Source organism: Astatotilapia calliptera, chromosome 16 (genome assembly GCF_900246225.1).
Source record: "Astatotilapia calliptera chromosome 16, fAstCal1.2, whole genome shotgun sequence".
Taxonomy (NCBI): domain Eukaryota; kingdom Metazoa; phylum Chordata; class Actinopteri; order Cichliformes; family Cichlidae; genus Astatotilapia; species Astatotilapia calliptera.
The window spans coordinates 8712796-8736942 of NC_039317.1; the positions used below are offsets into that span (position 1 = coordinate 8712796).

Consider the following 24147-nt stretch of genomic DNA (forward strand, 5'->3'; position numbering starts at 1 on the left):
TGAAAAAGAACCCGTTCACATTCCTGTTTTTTCACTATGTATCTGCTATATAAATGTATGATTTTTTTTTTGTTTTTACAGTGGTTTATGAGTTATTAAATGTTATACATTAATGAAAACTTTCTGGGGAATAACATTATTATAGAGGTAGGGCAAGGCAAGTCCTCCTAACTGGGAAGAAAACCAGTTTGTCTTCCCTTTTTATTCACAAAAGAAATCAGTAACATTCCTGATTTTCCTTATTTTGTGTGAAAAATAAAAGGTAATTGTTCCATCTCCACAGTTTTTTGGGAAGCACCTGCAGTTTAGTTTTCACAGAAAGAAGAGGAACAATTTTCATTTCTGTGTCAGTTTTTCAGTGCACCCATGCACACAGTCTAATGTGTGTTTTGTTTTTATAACCTTTTTTAGCTTCAGTCTGTACAGGCAGAAACAATGGAAGAAACAAACCCCACCAAACTCATAGCTTCTGCCGCCTTCTTTCTCAGGAGTACAAGGCCTGTAACCTGGAGGCTTGTCCAGAGGTGAAGAGGAACACACCTTGGACACCCTGGATGCCCGTCAATGTCACTCAGGGAGGAGCTCGTCAAGAGCAGAGGATGCGCTACATGTGCAGGGCCCACCTGTCTGATCCTCACGAGCTGCAGATTGGACGGAAGAAGGTGGAGACGCGCTTCTGTCCTAACGATGGCACAGTGGCCTGTGAGACAGATAGTAAGTTAACCATTGTTGTCTCTAGAGTTTTATTGTCACATTTTACAGTACTGTCACCTTGGGTTCAGAGGAAAACCTAGCATCAAATAAAATTCACATACTGGCAATGATATCTAAGTAGCTCCACAACTCAGTTTTAAATGCAGACATTTTTAAGAGTGACTATTGCTGTTTTCCTTCAGCGCTGGCACTGAGGAGCAACCCTTTTCCCAGCTCGGGGCTTGTGGTTTGTCACATAACTTTTATAGCTTAAATTAACTGCTTTTGCTTTTACTATTTGTAGCTGTTCTGCAACAAGTTAAAACACCATCAGATCTTAAACTGATTAATTGTTGAATAGATTGCATTCGTTTTTATACTGGATCATTGCCATGTAAGCCTTTGCTGCCATTCTGTGGTTTGTTGACATGTCCATAGTACTTTGCCATCTATCTTATTTTCATGATAATGTTTGACTGGGAAATGGACTTAACTATTTCTTACTTTCTTAAAGATTAAACATGGAAACAGCTATGTCTTCCAAAATAATGTGAAACAGTGACCATGTAAATATAACATCTATGAGCTCTTATCAGATAATGGGTTTACCATCACGGACCAATTGCAGGGCATTCAACATGCAGTTTTACTGTATGCATTTTGCAGCAGATTTTCTTCTAGTAGCTCCAATCGTGTAACAACAGTCAAGTAAATGATTTTTTTTGTGCTCTCTGCACAAAACTTAACAATATATTCCCACTGAGGATTTGACCCCTTCACAACCTGGGCTTCTATTGAGTACCACTACTCAGTAATCTGTCCACGAATGGCACACAAATCTACCTTTAGTGCTTTGTTCCAGTGTGTACTCCAATCTGTCGATTACGCTCGCTGATGTTGCTTGCTACAGGATAGAGCCTTTGCTCACCGAGCTCTCCTCCTTTGAAATAGGCTGCCTTTGCAGGTTTGGGAGGTGGGCTCTCACATTATCAAGTGTAGGCTCAAAATCCATCTCTTTTCTATATACCACAATCTCTCCTCCTTTGCTGCCGCTGGGATGCCTTCAAAGGGCTGTTACGTGACAACTAGCGATCCACGCTTATATAACTTAACTGAACATAACACGGTTATCTATTACTCTGTTATTTATTTGTGTGTCATCTGTTTCTGTGTAATGATGTCCATGTGTTGTAATCATATATTGTGCACTGTAAGCTCTGTAGTGGTGCAGCACTATAAAAACAAATGCTCCGATCTCCACCTTTAGGTTCAGCTGCCTGAACAAATCAATGTTCTCTATAGATTAACCAGTAAAAACGTCAATGAAAATAGACATCCCTGCTCCTGCCTTCTCTCTTATCTGTGCTAAGGCCCTCACACAAGCTCAGGCATACACACTAAAGTAAGTCAATGCTGACTTTTGGATTTAAAACCTGCTCTCCCAGGTAAAAATGCTCTACTTAACCCATTGCACCGTGACATCCAGCTTTCTATGCTGACTTCTGTTCATTTTTATGCTACTTTAAATATTTTACGAGATCTGATCTCAAACTAAATGTGATTGGCCTGTTACTCTTGTTAGAGCCTCTAAAGCATGAAAATACGAGTCCAAAGGAGGTGCAGGACACTAGTCCCCTCTCAAATCACATGATTAACAGTATCCTGACAGGTTTTTATATAGTTTTTCAACCTATAACACTGAAAGCATGTTGCTTTTTTCAGCTCTCTCTGATATTTAAAAAGAGACAACAGAAAAGAAAATGTGCAGATAATCAAAAGCCAAATTTCAGTGTTGTTTATATATTTAATAGTTTTTCAAATTCCAGTAGGATAGCAATTTCTGTCTATATTTGGATCTTTGTTTATGTGTACACACATAGTACTGTAGTTCAGACAAATTGGCCTACTTCTCTGTGAACAAGTGAGAAGGCAGCAGCATGCAAAGATTTCTCCCAGGAGAGTTGTGACATGCTGAAACAGCCCTCCTGTTAGCTCCCCTACATGCTGTTAGTGACGGAGTCACAGTCCTGTGCTCCCACATACACACCGTCACACAGAGAGTTGCACAGGGCCACAGTCCACTGCTCCCCACTGGTGGCTTTTTAATGCCCCCTTCCCTAAATCGATTACCTGTCTCTCCGTGTCAGCCTCCTGGGGGGGCCGCATCGACTCTGACAAACTGATGAAACACTGACAGCAGGAAATCGCAGGATGCATGAGAGACACAGACCGAGTCTGAAAGGAAAAGAGAAAGAAATATGCCTCCTGGCAAAGTCATGTACACAATGTTTGACTTTCAGTCAAAGACTTTTCATGCTTCGTGTGTCTGGTGAAATTCTTTAAGATCTCAATCTAACAGCGCAGCAGAAATTTCTTTAAACTGGAACTTCAATTCCATTTTCTTACCCCTACTTTTCTTCTCTCTTTAGCCCTTGTCGAGGAACTCCTCAAGACTCCAGTGGTGAGAGTATCGGGCACAGGCTGGTCATCATGGGAGACCTGGTCAAGCTGCTCACACAGTTGCGCAAAAGGTTATCGCACCCGTCGGCGAACCTGCTCTGGCCCAGAGGGGAAGAGTGCCCCTGTGGCCTGCCGTGGCTCGCCTGTGGAGTATCAGGACTGTAATGTCCAGGCATGTCCAGGTCAGTGAAGATACACTACAAACCCTGTTACGTTTTGCTCACAAGCAGCAAGACTGTCTTGTAATTTGTGGTCCTGAGCAATAGTTCTGCAGGCTTACTGAAGGCCTTTCAAAGGTTTTGGACTTTAGCTGCTTCATATATTACACATGACACATCCTCAAATATGTCGTGTAGCATCCCAGCAGGTGTTCCAGTACAACCTGATTGCAGGTAATCACAAACTGAAGATAAACCGAGGATGGATAAAGGCGGTTGGTGTCCTGTTGCTAACCTCTTCAGTATATCGTGGGTCGATAATCGACACACATCCACACTTTCACACTCGGAGAAAAAGATGGAAAAAGAACGAGAGAGGGAGGGAGGTCAGTGGGGGTACTAAAATACTGCTGAGTGGATCATTAGCTTCATTTGCTAATGGTTACCAGCAGCTTCAGCAGTGCAGGAGGCACTATTGGACAAATGAAGTTATCTATTTCAAAGTCCTCATCAAACCATAATCAGCTGACCTAGAACTCTTCTGCTGCATTGACAGGCTACACTTATTAAACAGAATGAGGACACACACACACACACACACACACACACACACACACACACACACACACAATAAGCACTCTTGAATAAAGTTCTGAACTCAGCTTTAAGGGTGTCGACTTAAATATTCATGAGTGGTACCTTGTGAATTAATGATTTATTATATGTTGGTGCAGTGCTGATCAAATTCCTGTTGTGTATTTGAATGTCAGTTGTTGAATCCAAATACAATCCTTCTCGGTTAACTTTGCATCTGACACATGTAACCTAAGGAAGCCTGGGACAGGCAGCCTTGGTTACTTCGCACTGGGAAGCAGCCGGTGAGCGAGCCTTTTTGCCATTACTGTCACGTTTACAGCCGGTCTCACCACACGTGTCCCTGGCAGACACACAGGTGAGAAGGACAAGGCCAGTGACAAAAGAGAGAATGAGTGCGAAATAGTAATTGATGATGAAATTAGAGAGAGGGATGGAGGCAATATAGATCTCTGAGGTGATTAAAATGAATAGGGTGTTAGTGTGTGCACTGGAAACACAAGTGTGTGTGTTTCCATCCAGTGAGTAGATTTTTAATTCAGATATGAGTTTTATATGATTGTTATAAGTTCATTTTGCATAAAACAATAAACATTTTGCGTTTCTAGGATTAAAATAATCATCAAATATATTTTCAGTGTTGGAAGCTTTTACAGGAGGCCTATTGTGCTCCTCTCCAGCTGGTCTACTAAAGTAGTTCTGCATGAGCAACTGTTCAGAATAGTCCTTATTTATCTTACTTGGGCTTCGGTGCAGTCATTCAGTTCACTCCCTCCCGTTTCATTCACTTTAAGTCAGCTTCCTTCTGACTGGCTCTCTCCCAAACAAGATTTAACAGCAGGTAGTTAAGGCTTCTAAGGTGATCATATTAGATTCAGGTTAAAACAAAGATATAGATAGATAACACACAGGCATAATACAGCAGCATCATGATGCAGCAAATGATAATTAAGAATTTATACAGCGTCATGTTGGATATCAAAAACTAAAATTTGCTCATCTAGGTGATGGCTGTTTTTATACAACGAAAGGGGGTGGGGGATTGGAGCTAGCTGTCATAGGGCGAGAGGTGGAGTCCACCCTGGACAGCTTGCCTTTTCATCCATCTCTCATCCATTCCTTACCAAATTTAGAAAAAAGGAAGATCATGTCCAAACCATTTAAAAATCCAGAACAAGTCTTAAGCCCTCATCGCATTTAAAGTGATTTGTTTTGTAGCTGATGTTTGGTCATTAGTAGACACTGCTGCTGTGATAACTCAAGAATGGGCTGACGTAGGATTTTCAAATTAATACCTCCATGCATCTATCGATGAGCTAATAAAAATATCGGATGAGTTTGAATGTCTGTGACCTTGAACTCAATGTCAGAGGTTAGAGGTCAAGTTTTCTGAAAATATTTTAAATGTAATAACTCACACTCAAGAAGAAAGTCACCTATAATTTTGAAATTTGCATCTTAAAGGCGACTGACGCCCTGTTTGGTCTTTCACCTGACGTTTCCGGGTTAATTGGCATTCCGTACTCATCCCATCAAAGTTTTAAATCAACACACTGATTAGATCAAATGGAAAAAGTCAGTTATCAAAGCAAGTCTTAAGTGTTTAAAATTGACATATCAGCTTGATCTCAACTTTCGTAATCAAGTCTTTGATTAACAGAGTGACCAGACGTGGCATAATTATTTTTGTTTGTTTGTTTCAAAGTTTTCACTCTGACTCACGTCAGTGTCTTGTCTTGGGAGCCGGGCAAACACATGGTTGACTTCATATGTCTGAATGTAAATGAACACAGCAAGTCAACCACGCAGGGGCACAGGCAGACAGGTGGGACGAGTCAGAAAAACTGTAAACTGCCAGTCAGGAAGTCAGTGAGTTGTTCACTAACTCACTGAGTCAGACGCTCAACCAGTCAGCCGGGTAAAGAGCCAGTTAGTCAGGCAGAGCAGGGACTGGCTGTGAGAGTTAGTCAGAGTTAAGTGCTCACAGCCTGCCTTACTCGGTGTCACACTAATCCACTCAGCTAATGGAATTTTCTGCAGCACTGTGATGTTACCTGGCAACACTGCTCTTCCCCATCAGTCAGCCAGACAGACATCAGCCAGTCAACCAGCCATTCAGTTAGTCAGTCACCCTCTTCTGATTAGATCAAATGAAACATTAACGGCACCTATGGGGAGAATAAATCAATATAATGCAGGACACAGTAATGACAAAGTAGGCTATGATGTGATCAGGAAGACAGCAGAGCACAGGCACAGACTGTGTGTGCAAGAGTAGTTCAAAGTAAGACAGAAATGAATGATAGATGCCTGTAATATGAAAAAGAAACACAAACATAAGCCATCATGGACAAATTGTGTTTGTTGGAGCACCATTTCTTTTTCTTTTTTCTCTATTTGTTAGTCTTCCTGAGCCCATCTCCACCAGCTGGGCTCTAATAGGTAGGGTAAATGCTCTGTTTGGCTTTGCTATATTTAGCAATAACATTTGCACAAGGTTTAAATGCCCAAAAAGAATATGCAGTCGGTGCAACAAGCAACTTTACATCAGGGTTAAAACATTTTGTTTTTTCATATAGCCTGGGGTTACATCAGGCAGGTGCAATTGAAAGGTGCAAGTGATACATCCCTAGTATAATCCTAGGAGAAGACACAAATCCCTTTGGAGTTGCGTCAGGAAGGGCATCTGGTAGAGGGAAAAAAAGCTGCCAAATCAAATATGTGGACCTACCTGCTGTGACAGCCCCTTGTGAATAAGGGAGCAGCTGAACATAGCCTCTGACAAAAAGCCCAGATCTTTCTGAGTCATCAAAACCGCACTGCAACACTTTAAACACCAGCTTTTAAAATCAGATAACTTGTAACTGAATTCTGTTTTTAAGTCTCAAGTCCATAGCTGTTGAAAGCACACACACTAATGTCACTTTAAAAACATCAATCAATGCTAACCAGAGTAATATACAATGGGAAAATGCTAAATTTAATATTCATTTGCAAAGTTGCATATCAACCTCTTTGTCTCTTGTAAAGGATTCAATGTCAGCTGGTCACGCATCGCAGTCCTAACTATCGCTGTAGGAGGATGTGATATCTGATCCCTTCTTGGCATCGTTAATTAGATGTCCGTGGTGTTCAGACTGAGCTAAATTAATCCCAGTATGCCTTCAGAAAATGTCATTACTGGTGCAGTGTGCATCTACAGCCAGCACATTATCATATCAGTCAGAGCGGTATGTGATTATGTGACACGTTCCTTTATGTGCCTTACAGTGAACGGTGCCTGGTCCTGCTGGTCGTCCTGGTCTCAGTGCTCAGTGGGTTGCGGTGGCGGGCACTACCAGCGGACACGCTCCTGTAACAGCCCCGCGCCTTCCAATGGTGGAGACATTTGCATAGGACTACACACCGAGGAAGCCCTATGCAACACACACCCTTGCGATGGTAAGGTCACATAGAAATTCAAAGTCTTGTTCTGCCGTGTCACCACTGCTCAGGTGCTTTTATCACACCTTCGGGCAGGCAATCATCTCCCACACCGTGTAATTTCTGTGTCGTCCCCTTTGCTAAATTGCTTCTTTCATCTTTTCCTAATGAATAAACCAGGTCTTAGATATGTGAGAAGATAAACAGAAAACAACCCATCCTCCCACCGTGCCATTTCCTGCTGTGCTGCTGGAACTCGCAGTACCATGGCAACCCCTCCAGAAAGCTTTGAAAAGAGATCCACTGATGTTGTGGTACATATGGATATCTTATTTAATCAATCTGAGGTTTTGAATGCCCAGGTGTAGACAGTATGTGTGTAATATTACTTAAAAAGCTTTATGAGATGGATTTTACAGAACCAACATATTTTCTTCGCTATTCTCTGTGGATTTTAGCCATGTTGTATTATTTGGCCAGATTTCAGGAGGCTCATTATTGATAGTTCTGCTGCCACTGGTCTCGTTTCGATCATAAACCATCCTCAAGCATGCCTGACAAAGGCCCATGCACCTCTCCTGGCTTTTCTTTCACACAGCTTCACTTTGCTACACACCTGAATACAAGCAGTGCATTAGAAAAGAACATTGCTTCTGCTCACTGTGGAGATGAATGGAATTATGTTTGTGCTGCTTCCAGCTGAAAGATTACACATTGGTCCTTCTCCAGAGAGCAAAATACTAAATATGAATCTGATAGAACGGGGTTAGAGCAGGAAAGGGAGAGCTGCAGGAGGAGGGTCATTTATTTTGGAGGGTTGCTGAATTCATCTTCTTTAATGTTATTTGTCTGATAAGGTCTTATGTTTTAATGTGTGTTTTGTTACCTTTTGATAAGATAGGCCAGTTGTGAATAGATAACACTCTATCGTGAATTTGTCAATGTGGGGTGTAGATAGATATAGCCATCACAGCATCATCCATTGGTTAGCGGACGTTGCATGTTGAAACATTAGCATTTTGGCCATGTTGTTTTCAAAGGCCAAAGTTAGTTGCCTTATTTAGACCAGCAGGTGGATTCCTAAGTGATCATCTGAGGCTGGCAAGTTTCCTTAGCAAACTGCATCCATAAACTGTATCCTTACAATGCACAGATACAGGCATCTGCTGCCTTGTGCTAAGTAATATATCTTGAACAGTCTGTAATTCACAGATTTATTTATTACTTCTTTTTTCCTCTTTCTTTTTTTTTGCAAAAGACATGTTAAATATTTGCAGTTCAGTGAATTTAATTAGTGGTGGTGCGAGCTGTAGCGGAGAGTTGCCAGCTACAGCTGCTTGCTTTGTTTCACCTGCTAATAAAGGTTGAGTAAGTTGCAGTCATGCCCCTTACTTAACCTTTAACAAAGTCTTAGTGGCCATTGGAGGACCTGGCACTTTATTTCAGCTTCATAGAGGTTGTTTGTTTTTTCTGCAGGTGCAATGAAACCTTTGTTTTTGGCTGCTGAGTTCAAATATCAATTAACTTTCTCTAGACTGGAGCACTCCATCTTTAAATACTGTAGCAAGTACTTTCTCTTTCTTTATCAAGACTGAAGACAAAAAAAATATTAGGTGGACAAAACATACAAAACAAACATATCAATGAACCTGCAGAGTGTGAGCAGAGAAGTAATACGGTAGCTGCAGAAAGGCCTCTTAAAGCACATAGTATTAGATAACACATTCATTTTAATGGAGAGATAGAATATCAACCAAAATGAAGAAAACCTACATTACATAAAAAAATCAAACAATTGAAAATTGATTTGCATGTCACAGTGAAATAAGTGCAACCCACCCATTCTGGCTTCTACAGGTTATAACTGATTGATAACAATTAAGAGCTGAAGTTTCGAGTTGCCAAGCAGTAACCAAGAAATATAAAGGAGATGTGTGCAAACCTGATGACAAGCTACAAGAAATGACTTACTGCTGTGCTTTCCTGCAAGTACTAAGCCACTTAATGACACACTATTGCATTCAATTTCTAACTTTTATGTAATGTGCTTTTTCTGGATGTTTGGTTTATGTTATTTCTCTTTTTAAAATGATTGTAAGTTTGCTCAAAAAATGAACAAAGTCAACAGGAGATCAAATAATTACTTCTCTCAATGTATTTAATAAAAGTGATACAGTGTTTATCTAGCATTCATGACTAATGCTGGGCAGACACTGTGCGATTTTTTTTTTTTTTCCAGAGCTCCTGCTCAAACTGCACGATTGACTCGCAGGGGTTAGAAGTTCGCAGGTCACGATGCAGGGTCTCACACTATACGACCAGATGCTCTGATGCGACCTGAGTGCTCACACTGTGCCTCCATAAAATGAAGGTTATAACAGAAATAATGTTGCTTGCTCTCCCTCTGGCTTTCACTCACACAGACACACCACCACCATCAACTTTGCTAAATTGCTAATGAAAAACATTGGTCAGGCAGCTGTGATTGAGCAGCAGTGTAAATCCCACTATTTTCACGGTTGTTGTGGTCGTGATAATTTTGTGAGGCCACATCGAAAAGGCTCAGATGAGCTTTCCAAAATTCTACAAGTTGTGCCTCCATCGCTTGTGTCCAGATCACACGCTGCACTGCCGTGCTGCGCCGTCTTTTTCGCTGACATTTGTGTTTGTGCGTGCGCAGTGTGAGAAACTGCGGTGACACCCTCACGACCAAGCGATTGATGATCGGGAGCTGGTCGTGAGGTGTTAATCGCGTCTCGTTACCCCACGTATACTACACGATGCACGACGCACGATGAAGGCCAAAATCGGGCCGATCGCCAAAACGGTCGCACGACTCAAAAATCGGCTCAAAATGGGCCAAAAATCACACAGTGTCTGTCCAGGATAAGATGGTGAGTATGGTATAGCTTCCAGACAACAATTGGTGCACTACGTTAAGTCTCTTAACTTTAAACTGACCTTACAGAGCAAAAAGAAAGTGGAATATAAAACAGTTCATGCTGCACCTTTGTTTCAGATCTGTGGCCTCGTGTAAAATTCAGATGTTCTGCCAAACTTTGTGGATTACGCAGACTTATGTCCAGTTTCATTGCTAAGGTTAAAACATCTAAGAGGCGGGAATCCTAAATACCTGGACAAATAAAACAATCTAGCTATGACTACAGGTAAGTTTTATGTATTTAGTTTAAGAACATATCTATACCTTAAAAGTTAAAATAACAGAAACACAAGGGAAGAAGACTTAAATAAGAACAAAAAAAAGTTTGAGTATTCTTCTTTTCCCTTTTACTTTGAAGGTTAGCCTTGCTTTCCCCACATGTGATGATATGTGAGATGTATAAAAACAAGCCCCCCCCCCCCCGTCTACTTCTACTCTGCTCCCACAAGGACATTGAAATATTCATGAGAGATCTGCCTGCTAATCCAGGAGGATGGGGGGAAAAGTCCACCTGCCGAACTCATAAGGTTTCATCCCGATTCTGATTCTAAGGTTTCATTTCAAACAGCCTTGTTTTGTCGCTAACGTGTGATTTGTCATCTGTTCTTTCTTTATTTTATTTTTTTATTTATTTATTTAGGACAGTGCATGTTAATGAACATAAATGTAAAAAAAAAAATTACATGAATGGAAACATACCAGATTATAGCCAAGGGCTAATTTCCATCTGTTGTCCTCAAGCATAAAAATAGACATAATAATTCATAAAAATTCATCATTCATTCATAATAAAAACTCCATCACCATCTGTTCCCAAATAAAACATTAAAACTATACAACTCATACATGATCACACACTTGATTTTCCATAACCAGTTTAGTCTGCTGGCAAACAAAAACAGGCCCAGACAAATAGTCATTGTCTGGGATGCTCACGTGTATGTGTGAGTGTAGACAGATGTGTTATAGTGCAGATGACTTCTGTCAGATTTCAACAGCCGTTTCTTCTTAACAGTCACCTTCTTCAGATGCTTTTCCTTTTAAATCAGTCCGACTGTCATTCACACGGAGGGTAACGCTTACAGTCAGCCTCCTCGGTAATTACAGACAAAGAAAGGTAAATGACTTTCTGTCTTTTCCCCTCTTTGCCAAGATGCTAATCAGCCTCCTTTATCAGGTTAATGTTTTCCTGTTTGATGCGGACCAACAATCTCTGTTAACCAGTAGGCTGCCGGCAGTCTCTCTCGATCCCTATCTGTCTCCTCATCTGTTCGCTTATTGACAGGCGAACATCAGTCATCTATTGGGGTCTTCCTGGTGCTGCCGACCTCACCGCATGTGTAATTAGAGGCAAGCTGGCTGTCAGTCACGAGGATATTTGATGCCTCTGTCGCAGGTCATTTGATTAAAGTCTCCACCAGTAATGGAGGACAGCAGGTAGGACTGTCAGGACAGAATACTAACGAGCAGCCCGCAGGCCTGATGCTGTTCTTTCCGACTCTACAGTGTGATCACGCAGGTCGTCTGGGTGACAAAAATAAATGGGAATAAATGAAGCAATTAAAGCCGGTTGTAGTGATGCATGGTTATTGCACACATTTGAGCTGGTCAGTTTGTTTCATGTGTCTAGGTGGTTGTGCAGAACGAATGGAGCAGAGAGCAGAGCAGCTTGTTGGTGAGCGTCCGCCTGATAGGAAAGGTAAAAGAAGGCCTGTCCTTCTGCCTCCACTGAGGCTCTCTCTGCCAAAACTGCACACTTGAGAGCACGCTGAATAACAAACCAGCTTTTCATCAGGTTTTCATTTGTGGTAGCCTGTGCTCCCTCCACTCTGGTGCTTTTAAATACAGGGAGCGAAAGAGTGCTGCAAGTGCACGGTTCAAAGGGAGGCGTTGAAAGTTGGGCATTTTCTCTTTCCTCTTTGGTGGGAGTCTTTTGTTTACTGCTCGGTCGCCTGCTGCGGGGATACAGCACGAAAGCTTGGCTCGGGAGACAAACATCTCGGCTATGCACTAAACAAACTCTTCTGGTTTGCTCTTCCAATCCCGTTTACATCACAAACACTTTTGGTGTGTTTGGGGTCTTTTTCTTTTTCTTCTTTTTCTTTTTTTGGCTGTGCAGAAATGTGAAAGGTTCCCGCAGGTGGTGACAGCTTGGGTGGGCCCATTGCTTTCCAGGCCTGAGGGTGAGCTTGATGTGGCCTTGTGGTTGCTGGGGTTTTTATTTATTGCTCTTTTTTCCTGTGTTTAGGTGGCTGGATGGCCTGGTCGCTGTGGTCGGCCTGTGATGACTCAGGCCTGCAGATGAGGAGTCGTGTGTGTGGTGCTCAGGGCAACACCCCCTGTGTGGGGAACAGCACTCAGCGTAGAGACTGCAATGAAATACCCGGTGAGCTCTCAGATGCATACTGTAACCGTGAAGCGTCCTTCAACATTCTCATCAGAGCTCAGTGTTGGCCTCTCAAGAGCTCCTTGCGAGCATCCTTCCTTTTTCTCTGATTTTGAGGGAGCAGCCTGTATTTTATTTTGTGTCCTCGAATGTCACCAAACACGCTGCTTTTCACTTATTCCATCATGGCTTTAGCTTGCCTTTGTCACAAAAACTCCATGATGCTGTTTTATGGGAAGTTGTAAGCACACATTTTTGATGTGCAAAGCGAGGGTACACAAACAGCTAGCTGTTCTAGTGGCTCAGCCTTGTCTGTTTCTTGTTTTTCCAGATTTTGTACATTTTGTGTCATTTTAATGGAAACAAAACTGACTGACAACACAACTAATAGTTACCCCCAGGAGGCTGACAATATTTTCAGACACTTGGAGCATTTTGACGTGCTCTGAAAGCGTTGTCAGTGTGGGGAAAAAATGTAAGTCATAGTCAGAGGGCTTATTTGTATTCAATGACAAAATATCTAAGTGGCTCATGCTTGTACTTAAAAACGAACCTGTTGTAGGAAGTCATTTTTAAGCTGTGCTGGGATTTGTGAAACATGACTGGACCCATTGTGACAAACCCTTCTGTTAAATAAGGTAATCATTTAACAGAATATCAATATTTGGTGTCCTTGTATCAATACAATGCCCACCCCACACTCAAACCTGAAAGGTCTTCTACTGCAGCTTGATCTACTGGTACCAACAGGTGTGTGAAACAACTGGTAATATGGGCTACTCTTACTCATGTCTATGCAGTTATTAATGTTTTTTAGAGAAGACAAAAGTCATAATTTACAAACTGAGCAGATGGAATGGAAGTCGTGTAATTAGTTAGTTGATCAGTTGTGTGTGTGGTTGCAAATAGTGTCTCTCGAGCAGAAGGAAGGCTCCTCTCACATATATCGCTCTCCATCCTGTTTTGCGTTTGACTTTATCTCTAAAGTTTCTCCACTGCTTTGATGTTATTTTCGGGGTTTTGTTAAGTGCGCTGCTGTTATTCATCTGACATGCTTTCTTCTGTTGATAAAATGAGTTACCTCTCCAAGATGTGTAGTGTATGCATGCTAACTGTGTTACAGCCAAAAGCTTTTGCTTAGACATGACTGAAAGTCTCAGAATTGTTATGCTCATTTCCAACTACATACTTTTATTCTTGGACTGTTATTAGAATACCTTTGCATGGTTTACAGTCATGCTGATTTTTCCTATGTATACTTGGCCTCTGTGCTTTGGTGATCTACTACAGCAACAGTATACACATTTATGAGATAAAATAAGAAAAGCATACCACGTCCCCTTTTAGATAAATGATAATATTGGCACTCTGCCCTGCAACTGATCAGTTTATTATCTAACAATTCTCAACTACACAAACCAAAACCAGGGCTAACAATCTTCAGTATCACCATCATGTTAGTGCTTCGACATCAATTTGTGGGTTTACTCAAGCTTAATATGAGGCACAACTTCAGGATTTTATTTTGCCAAGATTTTTGATTTGCCAAATCTTCACTGGCAGCTCGCTCCAAAAGCCATAACTTGTTTGTTTGTCCAGGTTGTACGTACGCAGAATCAGCATCATCACGGTCTTCATCCTAAAACAGATATCCATAAATAAAAGCACATATTGTTTGTGTCTTTGTAGTCGACATCCTCTTTGTGCACAAAACTCATTTGCTCATGTTGATTAACCATAATTAAGTCCATGTGAATGCAATAAGTTAGCAGCTGACCCAACTGGCCTCGGCACACCTTGTTTTGCTGATGCCGATTTCAGAAAGTTTCTCCTGAAATGATCTTTCATGGCCTGCCAGCATAGGCCTCTCCAGGCTAAGAATCCCTAATGAGTCCAGACGAAGGCGATTAATATTAATGGGTTGTCACAACAGCAAATCACATCTAATTTTATTGCAGATTTCAATGAGGCGAAGGATGGATTTGTTAAGGTCACTTGCACAAGGGAGGCAGCTGTGAAGAAGTTGAAAATTTAAAAGAAATTCAGTCCAATGAGGAACTGCAATATTTAACAACTGAAAGCCACAGGCCTTCCTGCTCCTCCTCTTCCTTTGAAGAAGCTCAATGAGAGTGGAGCTGGTAGAAAGGTCGTGCTGTACCTGTAAATGTTTGTCCTGCCCCTTAGTTTCTATCACAGCATCTAGACAGGTTCAGTTCAATGGGGCTGTTGCTTCTCGCTCAAGTCAATTTTCCTCTAGAAATTCTTGAAATACCCTGATTTTTAAAAGCAAAAAAATCTCCATGGACCGTTTGTGCATCATTGAGGAGACATTTAAATTTTTCATTTACCATCTTTTTTCAGCATGTGTCAACTCCCCTGATGTTGCAACCAGTTGTTGTTGTGTTCTGAAGGCTGTTACACCAGGGAATGCGTGTGTGTGTGTGTGTGTGTGTGTGCATGCATGTGTGTGTCTGACTGTGTGTTCCTCTCCTCTCTGCAGTCATTCTCCCTGCATCTGGTTTTGATAAGGACCAACACTGTGGAGGTAAGTGGATTAACAGCTGCCTCCGCTTCATCTCCCTGTGCATGTTCAGGGTTTTTCTTTCCCCCTGTATGTTTCCACAGATGTCTGTCCATGATGTGTGTTTTCATACATTATATTTGTATATATTTATATGTCCATTTCATATGTGTTATTATAGTCTGTTAGAATTCCTAACAGCCAGTCAGGAGGAGGAAGGACAACTCTTTCGTTTCATGTTTTTAATGGCCTCATACCTACTGATAGAAAAGTCCTACAGATGTTTTAACTGCACTGATAACAAAATACATCAGGAAAAGAACCCTGGACGGTCGTATTTCAGTCTTGCTTTATATTCTTATGAGCAACTTTAGTGGGTACACCTCAACTGGTCATTAACTTAAATATCTAATCAACCAACCACATGGCAGGAGCTCAGTGCATTTAGGAATGAAGACATAGTAAAGATGACCTTGTGAAGTATTTGATTGGGGAAAACAGTGATTTAAGTGATTTGGTTGCTGATGGATGGTCCGAGTATTTCCCTGCACAACTAACTAGTTCACCTGGGCCAACCTTTATATCCTGCAAGACCCAGGTGGCCTATGTTACCTGACGATCCTCCCATGCCAGCAAAACAGCAGACCGGGGCTTTAATAAGTGGGGGAGGGGCTTAACATCACCCTCCTTAAAAATCACGATTCCGCGTTGACACTGCAAATTATTCTGAAACGAGAAAACAAAAAAGCAACAATAGAAGGCAACATTAAAATGGCTTCCACACAACCTGGCCCACAAATGAGCTGACATCCACCCCCTTACTAAATCCAATTTTCCTACCACAGGAACAAATTAAGTGGTGGGAAGTAAAAGTGAATGTTGGCGGTTATAGGAATACGAGGCAAAATGGGTTCTAATTACAGGAGATTTCTAATAGTGTAACTGGTATACAGAAAGGGAAAGTAGTATCTGCCCCAGAAAGCAAATCTTTGCAAATAGGTTCAACACGAAAAAGAAACAGTTAACCTAACAGCAAGTGAAAGTCTACTCATTGGTACCTAAATGAGCACCAGATCTCATCACAAGTGCTGCCATATAGTCTGCAGCTATACACCCCCCACACAACACTGGATTTAAAGTATGAGCGTCAACCACAGTAGCACACCAAAAGGTTCCTCCAAGCAAAAACGTCAATACTAACCAAAATGGCCAAGACGGCAACAAAGGGGGAACAAAGCTACAACAAAGCTCAAAGCAAAGCAGATAATGGGTCTACAACAAAGCTACCAGACCAAACTACCAAGTTTAAATATTTCACAGCACTATTCTAGTTCAACTTTGGAACTCTTACCCTTCACACATTTTACCAGTTACACTTTGTCAGATAGTTACACCAGAAGGCTGGTCCAGCCATGTGTCCAGTAAGGCCACAAATCAACACGACAAATATGTTGGTGAAGCACTAGACACAGAGTTTATGCTCCCTAGTCCTAGTTTTTTAATACAAGTTGATCTTAACCCTAGTCTTCAGACAGATGCATATGCACCAAAAACAACGGTGCCAAAGAGCAAACTAGCAAGTTTCTGGAAACCAGATAAATGCTCCCAAGACATTGTCTTCAACAAGCTGTCACACTAAAGAGAAAGCGTGGTTGGTCTCCTATTGAGATGAACCATTACAAAAGAGATGCATGGTTCAGAGACTTGTGTGGCTATACTCACCAAAAGCACAATGAAACTGTAAATTCATGGGTTTAACACCCAAGCACTATGCTATTGCTACTCTCTTCCAACATCAACCACAGAATACCTAAATTATTGTAACCGATCCAAAGAATTCTATCTTGTGTGGAACTCCCTAAGATACTCCTCACAATGCTAAATACCATTACTACTTTAAGCTGTACTCAGAACTTAGTTCAACTTGCATAAGCATTTAGCAAACCTAAAGCTAAGTTAGTAAGTCAGCACTGACTCAAAGTTCAATCTTACCAATGGGTCTAAAGATCCCGGACGAGCCCCCATTTGCCACAAACTGGTTCAAAGTAGGTGACACACACCTTCACACAAGAGGTTTACTTAAATATTTAAAAAATATATATTAAACATAACCTAACCAAGAAACAGATCACCAATAGGTTAAAGTCAGGTGGAGTGGAAGAGAGCACCTGAGCAGTTTACCTGGGCCAGCTTTTATGGCCTGCAAGACACAGGTTATCTGGATTAGCTGATGATCCTTCCATGGCAGCCAAGCAGCAGGTTTGGCTTTATGAGTTTGGGAAGTTTTTAACAAGGTAAATGAACACTCTAGTTTGAAAAAATGTGAATTTCTGAGCAATTATTTCATGGTATTTCAGAGTTTACGGGTTAATTTAATGCATTACACATGGTAAATATGGGTGTTGAAAAATGTCCTTTTTCAAGCTAATAATATGTACTCAAGCTTTGCTAACACCGTGTGTCATCTTTATTTTGCAGCATTTACCTCCATCCACCTAATTGCCACTGGTGTTTCCTGTTTCCTTGGGGCGGGGCTGCTATCTTTCCTGATCTATGTGTACTGTCAACGTTTCCACAAGCCTTCTCAAGAGTCTGCCATCATTCATCCCACCACCCCAAACCACCTCAACTACAAGGGCAATACCACGCCAAAGAATGAGAAGTACACACCAATGGAGTTTAAGGTAAGTGAAGCACACAATATTATGCAGAAATACAAATGAAAGTGCTGTTTACTTGGTGTTATTCAAATACACAAACACGCACACAATGTAAATATTAAGGATTCAAGGGCAGTGGGTGTGATTCATGTTTTATTTAGAGTTTTTATTCATTCATTTATCTCAATGGTGCAGTACGCGCAGAAGATGAATTACTGTTAATTTCTCTTCCTTCTCGCTCCTATACGGAGTCTGTATGGCTTTACTACCTGCACCAAGCCCTTATGAATGGGGCTCATTAGCTTTCTAAAGCATTAGTCAGCCTGCGACCTCCCACTACTATCGGTCTACTGTGCATTCACATTTACAGCAAGTCAAGAAGCTGTTTTCCTTAGAAGCCTGTAGACTTTTAGTGACATTTTGCATCCTTCAATTGTTTTACTCTCTGATTGAGTTGGGATATTGTTATTGCATTTCTTGTTCCTGTTTCTGCAAGATGCTTTTGAGAAACAGCTGAAAAAATTATCTTAAACTCTTCTTGAGCAAAACTAGGAGGTTTGATTTTTCACTCCAAAATCAGAAATTGTATCTGTCGTAAACATTCTGGTTAGGTGTCCTTCCCTCCTGCCTCTCTGAATGACCGTAGAGGATTCATTTATATTTAAAAAAAAAAATACTACAATGATCATTTAACAATTGCATCTGCACCTCCTCCTTCTTGTGAAGGCGGCTGTATAATATGCAGTTTTGGGCTGTCACGGACAAACTTACAACTACTACTCTACAAACAGGAATGCAGCATGGCGATGTCGCGCTAATCATTTTGACGCTGGCCCTTTAGTGGAAAAAAATGCAAATGGAGTAATGGAAGTAAAATGTTCCAAATGAAATGTTTGTAATTCAAACAAAGAATAAAATCCAGTTGACTTGTGGCAGCAGAAGCTTGTTTGTGTGATGTGTCCCTCAGCTGTTATCATGACTGCGCCAAGGGGGACGTAGCATGGAGACAAATAACGGAGGAGTAACAGCCATGCATCTTGGCACCGCCTCAGTAGGTATTTTCATCATACTGTCTCCATGCATCAAACTTGATGTCCTAGCCAGGTTGATTAGATCCAAGTCACACAGTGTGGACTGTAATGAACTTATAAGGTTGTCAAAATCTTGCAGTGTAGACACCTTAAGGAAAGAGGCTGGATGGGATTTGGTCCCGAGTGCTTCAGCCATAAAAAAAATCCCCCACATAGAAGAAAATCTATGTTACGTCATGATATCTCTCACAAAGGACTGGGCCATCCACATTTTACTATTGCAGCCAGGCACTCACCAGATGATGTCAAATAAGTCTGTGAGAGTTTTGAGTTTAAGGCCTGTGGGATGAGGTTCAAACTGGGCCATGCTTTTTTAACATTAACCTCGTGTTTGCAGTCTGTTGGTGTTTGTCACTAAATATCTTTTTTAATAACATTTCATTTCAACTCAACTTTAATTATATAGCGTCAGTTTAATGACAGTTGCCCCAGCGCTTGACATTGTAAGGTTAAGACCCCAACAATCAGACGACCCCTCTGACAAAGCACTTGGCAACAGCGCTAAGATAATCTTCGTTTTAGCTGTGAATGTGCTGGTCTTTGCTTAAAGATGCATGTTAAAAACTAATTTTAAAAAAAGAAGAAGCTAAATTCGTGTTTCAGGGTTACATTTGGACAAATAGAGGCCCTTTTTTCTCCTTTCCACACAGACCGTTTACCTGCCAGACTGCAAACTGACTGCAAATAACACACATAATTCCTTTTGCCACTGATTTTATATATTCGCACAGTATGTTGTCTGTTTCTAGAGGTTACTGTGCACATCAGACCACAATTTGGTTAGGCTGTCCACCTCACAAGCATCATGGCATATGTAAAGATGGTCACTTTGCTCACTATCTTCTTAGTAAAAGCCTGTAATATTAAAATAGAAGTATCATAGTATTATAAAGCTATTTTAAGTCTGTACAAAACTTATTTTTTTGCCAGCCAGTGTTTCCAAGCGCAGATTCATCATTCATCATCAACAAACGTGGTGCCAAATAACTATTTCTCATCCCAGTGTTTTTTGATTGTGTCAGCCTCTCGATACTTGTTGTCTTCACTGTTATTGTTGGCGGTTGTGTGGATGTGTTGCTGACAGCCATCGTGGTGTTGAGAGCCCGAACTCATTAGCTTTAATGACCAGAGGGGATAGCCAGACTCTGCTGGATGTGCATCCGATGTCACCATGTAGCACTACGGCACTGTTTATGCAGTGGCTTCCCTCTCCTCCAGGCCAATTTATGTTGCCCACTGTTGTGCATTTCACTGACTCTAACCTGATTATCTTCCTGCCCTGCTCCCCAGAGCTGTTCAGATGGATTACATTAGTCTAATGCTTCCCCTGGAAAGTGTTTCACCTTATGGTCGGCTTTTACCAGAGACTCAGCAAATGCATTAGAATAAAATGTTTTTATTTGAGAGCTCCAATGAATTCCCGCCATCTCCTATATTAAGAGCATTGAGTATGCTTGACAAGATCCAAATTAAATTTGTTAAATTGGTTTGCTTTGGTTATGAATACACTTTCGCTCACACAATAACCTCAAAGCTACTGGAGGTATTTTATTTACCTGCAGGGAAGATTAACTTCTATATTATCTGCACCTCTGAGGAATGCAAAACAAAACTGTCCACGCCAAAAACCCTATTTCTGTCTCAAGAATTCCATCTATAATTGAATCCTCAAAACTTGGTCTGAAAGTGACTGAAAATATATTCCAGTGTTGCGTTATTTTCCAGCTCTACATGTATGAGGGATTTTCCAGAAGTGGATGCCTGTATCTGTAACGAAGCAGATTGAGCTGCATAAGAGTCGAGTGTACTTCAGTAAAATAACATTTATTTTGGAAAAAATACTTGACAAGCTCATTTGCATTGGAAACATGCTGAAGTATTTTTATTGCTTTGGCAGCCAAACAACTCGAGGATATATTCACATTCACTTCCTCACCAAGTTAGAAGATAAGATTACTCATGTGGGTATAATAATTATGAGGCTAAAGACAAAGACAGTTGGCTTAGCTTAGCATGAAGATGGTAAATAAAGGGGATGGCTTACTTGGCTGTTTAATGTTTATAAAATATTGTCTGCTGGCATAGTGTTTCATAGTGTGCATATGATTTTAATGCGACTTTCTTCCCTTCTGTGTTATTTCAGACACTGAATAAAAACAACCTGCTGCCAGATGAAAGATCCAATTTCTACCCAACACCGCTCCAGCAGACGAACGTCTACACCACCACCTACTATCCCACAGCGCTCGGCAAATTTGACTACCAGCCCAACTCATCCCCATCACCGTGCAGGACCTACAACCACACTAACAATAGCTGAGACCCGCCCCAAATCCGGCTCTCCACCCCGCTGCCCCAAACGGACGCCACCCCCCAATGCCATGGTGACATAACTGAACCGACATGAACTGAAGTGTTTTTCAGAGCTTGGCCAAGTTCCTCTGATCACCATCGCCCCCTGTCTTTGCTTTCTAGCCTCTTCACGTTTGTTTTTAAGGGTCTTTTTGGAACTTTCCATCAGGAGATCTGGATTGGAGAGGAATGCCCCTGTCCTATTATAGTCAGGAACTTGTGCAAGCAGCTGGGGCTGTGTTGTTGTAAAGGCCTGACTGGATAACGCAGTGTCAACTCTCAGCTTCATGCAGAGAACTAGTGGAAAACTCTACGAGGACGAGTAACGGCTTTAGACAGATTGTTATTACCGCGCACTTCAGTGCCGATGCCGGGTCGGTCGAGCATCCGCACTTCTAGAGGCTAACACGAACACAATAAATTTAAAAAGAAGAAACATTTCTGTGGAGCTGGGTCACCGTTTTATGCCTCTCCATCACAAACCACATTTTCAGCTTGTAATGAACTTCGAGTCCCTCGACAGCAAAAGCAGTTACAGAGAACAAAAAGCACGTATAGCTACGTCCTTGCCACACAGCACAAAGCAAGAGAACAACAGTAAAAAAGAGAAAGCTCAATGTAGTCAATGCTGGAGTAAATTAGAGATCAATATCAGCTCGGTTGTTTGGGGGAGGGGGATCCACGCCCTTCATTGTTGCTATTTCACACGACAGAAAAGATAAGAAGTTTGGGGTTGATTAGGGTTTGACTACGCTTCACATCATCCTCAGTCGAAGGAGAAATATACCGCTTATGAGTCGAGTCCCTTGTCTTTAGTGGGCAGGGATATCGACTCCTACAGTCAAAGCACGGAGCGTTGGAAGCGTTCTGAACTGTAAAAGCTTTGGGAATTCCGTGGGTGCCTGTATGCAATAGAAGGCAGGGGCGAGATTTGTTTTATTTCTACTTTTTTTTCCTCTATTTTTTGTTTTGTTTTTCAAGAACAATACAGACTTCTGGAAAGGAATTGATTGATTCTCCAATTGATTCTCCAATGGATGCATCGATTCTGCTGAGTGCTAAATAGCCCGGTGGTCATATCAAATATGGCCAGTGTGCTGAACAAGTGGATTGGGTTTTCTATGATGGTAGAATAAGCTAGTAGATTGTCACTTGTTCATTTTTTTTTTTTAATGTTTGTTTTTCTAAGATGATAATTGTTTTATGCTCAGATGAGCTGTAGCATAGGAAGAAATATTTTGTTAAATAAGATAACTAATTATTTCTTGTTTCTCTAATTTCCATTTCACTGAATGAACACATTCCTTTTGTTTTTGATTGTTCGGCTTTGTGACCATTGCATCTTCGATACATGAAATGTTAACACACAAAAAAAATAAAAGGATTTCAATTATATTGTTTTTGCAAAGAATGTCAAAAAATATCGATCTGGGCCCTCTTGAAGAGAAAAGAAAATTGCTGAATTACGCTTGCCTAAGTTTACCAGTGAACATCAAAAGGGATGCATGCGTGTCTGAATGTAAGTGTGCTTGAATGAGCAAAGAGAGCCTACTGTATTTTGTACAATGTAAATGCTTTCATACATATGACTATGACGTCTGCAAAGCGTGTGTATGAGTGTGCGTGTGTGTGCGTGTGTGTGCACTTCTCCACATTGTGTTGCAGGCATTCTACTGTTTCCTTTTCCTGTTTCATGTCTGAGATGTTAATCATTGTAAGTTAAAGCATCACACCTCTGGTCCGTGCGGAGGTGGAATGGACGTTATTTATAGTCAAAGCTTGGTTTATAAAGGGCATTCTCACAGCTATATTTTATTATTATTGCCTGATCGATGAATGCTAACCCAGCAATGCTTTTCAGTTCAGCTAATGTACATGCACGAGATGAGAGCTCTATCTGTATATAGGAGCGACAGCCTTCTACCCATTTAATGTCCTTGAAGACAGTTGTGTATATGTATCTGTATATTGTATAGCTAACACTGTTTGTTTAAAAAAAAGCCTTATAGTTGTTTAAAGAGAAAAAAAGTACAGCAGCTAAGTACACACCAACCATGAGGTTTGTTTGGGGACAGAGCTCCACAACGTGACCGACCGCTTGTGACTTGTGACCTTTCCCAGCTGCTCAAACACAAAATCTCCAGAGTCACATGAACCCGGAATGAAAATAACCCACCAATGAGAGTACCGCGTATCATACGCTGGAAATGATCATTTATAACGGCGATATGAAATTTAAAAAGATGTCATTTTGATGTAAACTCAGCTTGTGGTCAGACGGGTGTTCAACTGACTGGTCGATCTCGAGCTCTGTCCCCTGCGATGTGAGGCTCTGTGTCCTTCTATGCAACTTACCAGGTGTACTGTTAGACCTGTCATGTAGACAAATGTATAGTAATCACTGCCTTTTAGACACTGTGAATTTTTGGTACCCTATATTTTTGTATATTGTACATTATCAAAGGACAATAAACCTTGATGCCAACATAAAAAGTTAATAGGTTTTTGTTTTTTGGGGGTTTTTTTTTACTTGCCAGCAGCTGAAATTCATATTATCAAATACGAAATGTAAGCAAAAAGTCAAAGATGAAACAAGAACTTCCAGATTCTGCTCTGTAAGTAGGAAAACCTGATGCAAAGTCCTAATGATGCTTTAGTTAGACTATAATAATTATACCAAACAGGAAAAGAACCATTGGACAGCAACTCAATGCATTTATGACCTGCTGAAGTTCAAAGTAAGCGTCAAAATAGGGAAGAAGGTTATTTAAGCAGCTTTGAAAGGGGCATTGCTCGCAGCAGACAGTCTTTCAGAAACTGTTGATGTGCTTGGATTTTCTCTTGGGTTTACAGAATATGGTCTGAAAA

General features: G+C 41.1%; 1 protein-coding gene across 5 annotated transcripts in view; it reads left to right on the forward strand.

Moving 5' to 3' along the window:
* The window catches only part of sema5ba (sema domain, seven thrombospondin repeats (type 1 and type 1-like), transmembrane domain (TM) and short cytoplasmic domain, (semaphorin) 5Ba), a 192929-nt gene extending 169152 nt beyond the window's left edge, over positions 1-23777 (forward strand). For 2 of the 5 annotated variants that reach the window (XM_026144735.1, XM_026144736.1), the window contains 7 exons: positions 489-714; positions 3123-3335; positions 7176-7346; positions 12518-12655; positions 15156-15200; positions 17655-17860; positions 21071-23777. In XM_026144735.1, coding sequence (XP_026000520.1) covers positions 489-714; positions 3123-3335; positions 7176-7346; positions 12518-12655; positions 15156-15200; positions 17655-17860; positions 21071-21247 — 1176 coding nt within the window. In that variant the 3' untranslated portion in view covers positions 21248-23777. Of the gene's footprint in view, positions 1-488; positions 715-3122; positions 3336-7175; positions 7347-7508; positions 9096-12517; positions 12656-15155; positions 15201-17654; positions 17861-18803; positions 18888-21070 lie in introns of those variants that run through there. The other 3 variants (XR_003269943.1, XM_026144737.1, XM_026144738.1) reach the window with 3 other exon arrangements.
* Positions 23778-24147: the final 370 nt, after the last annotated feature.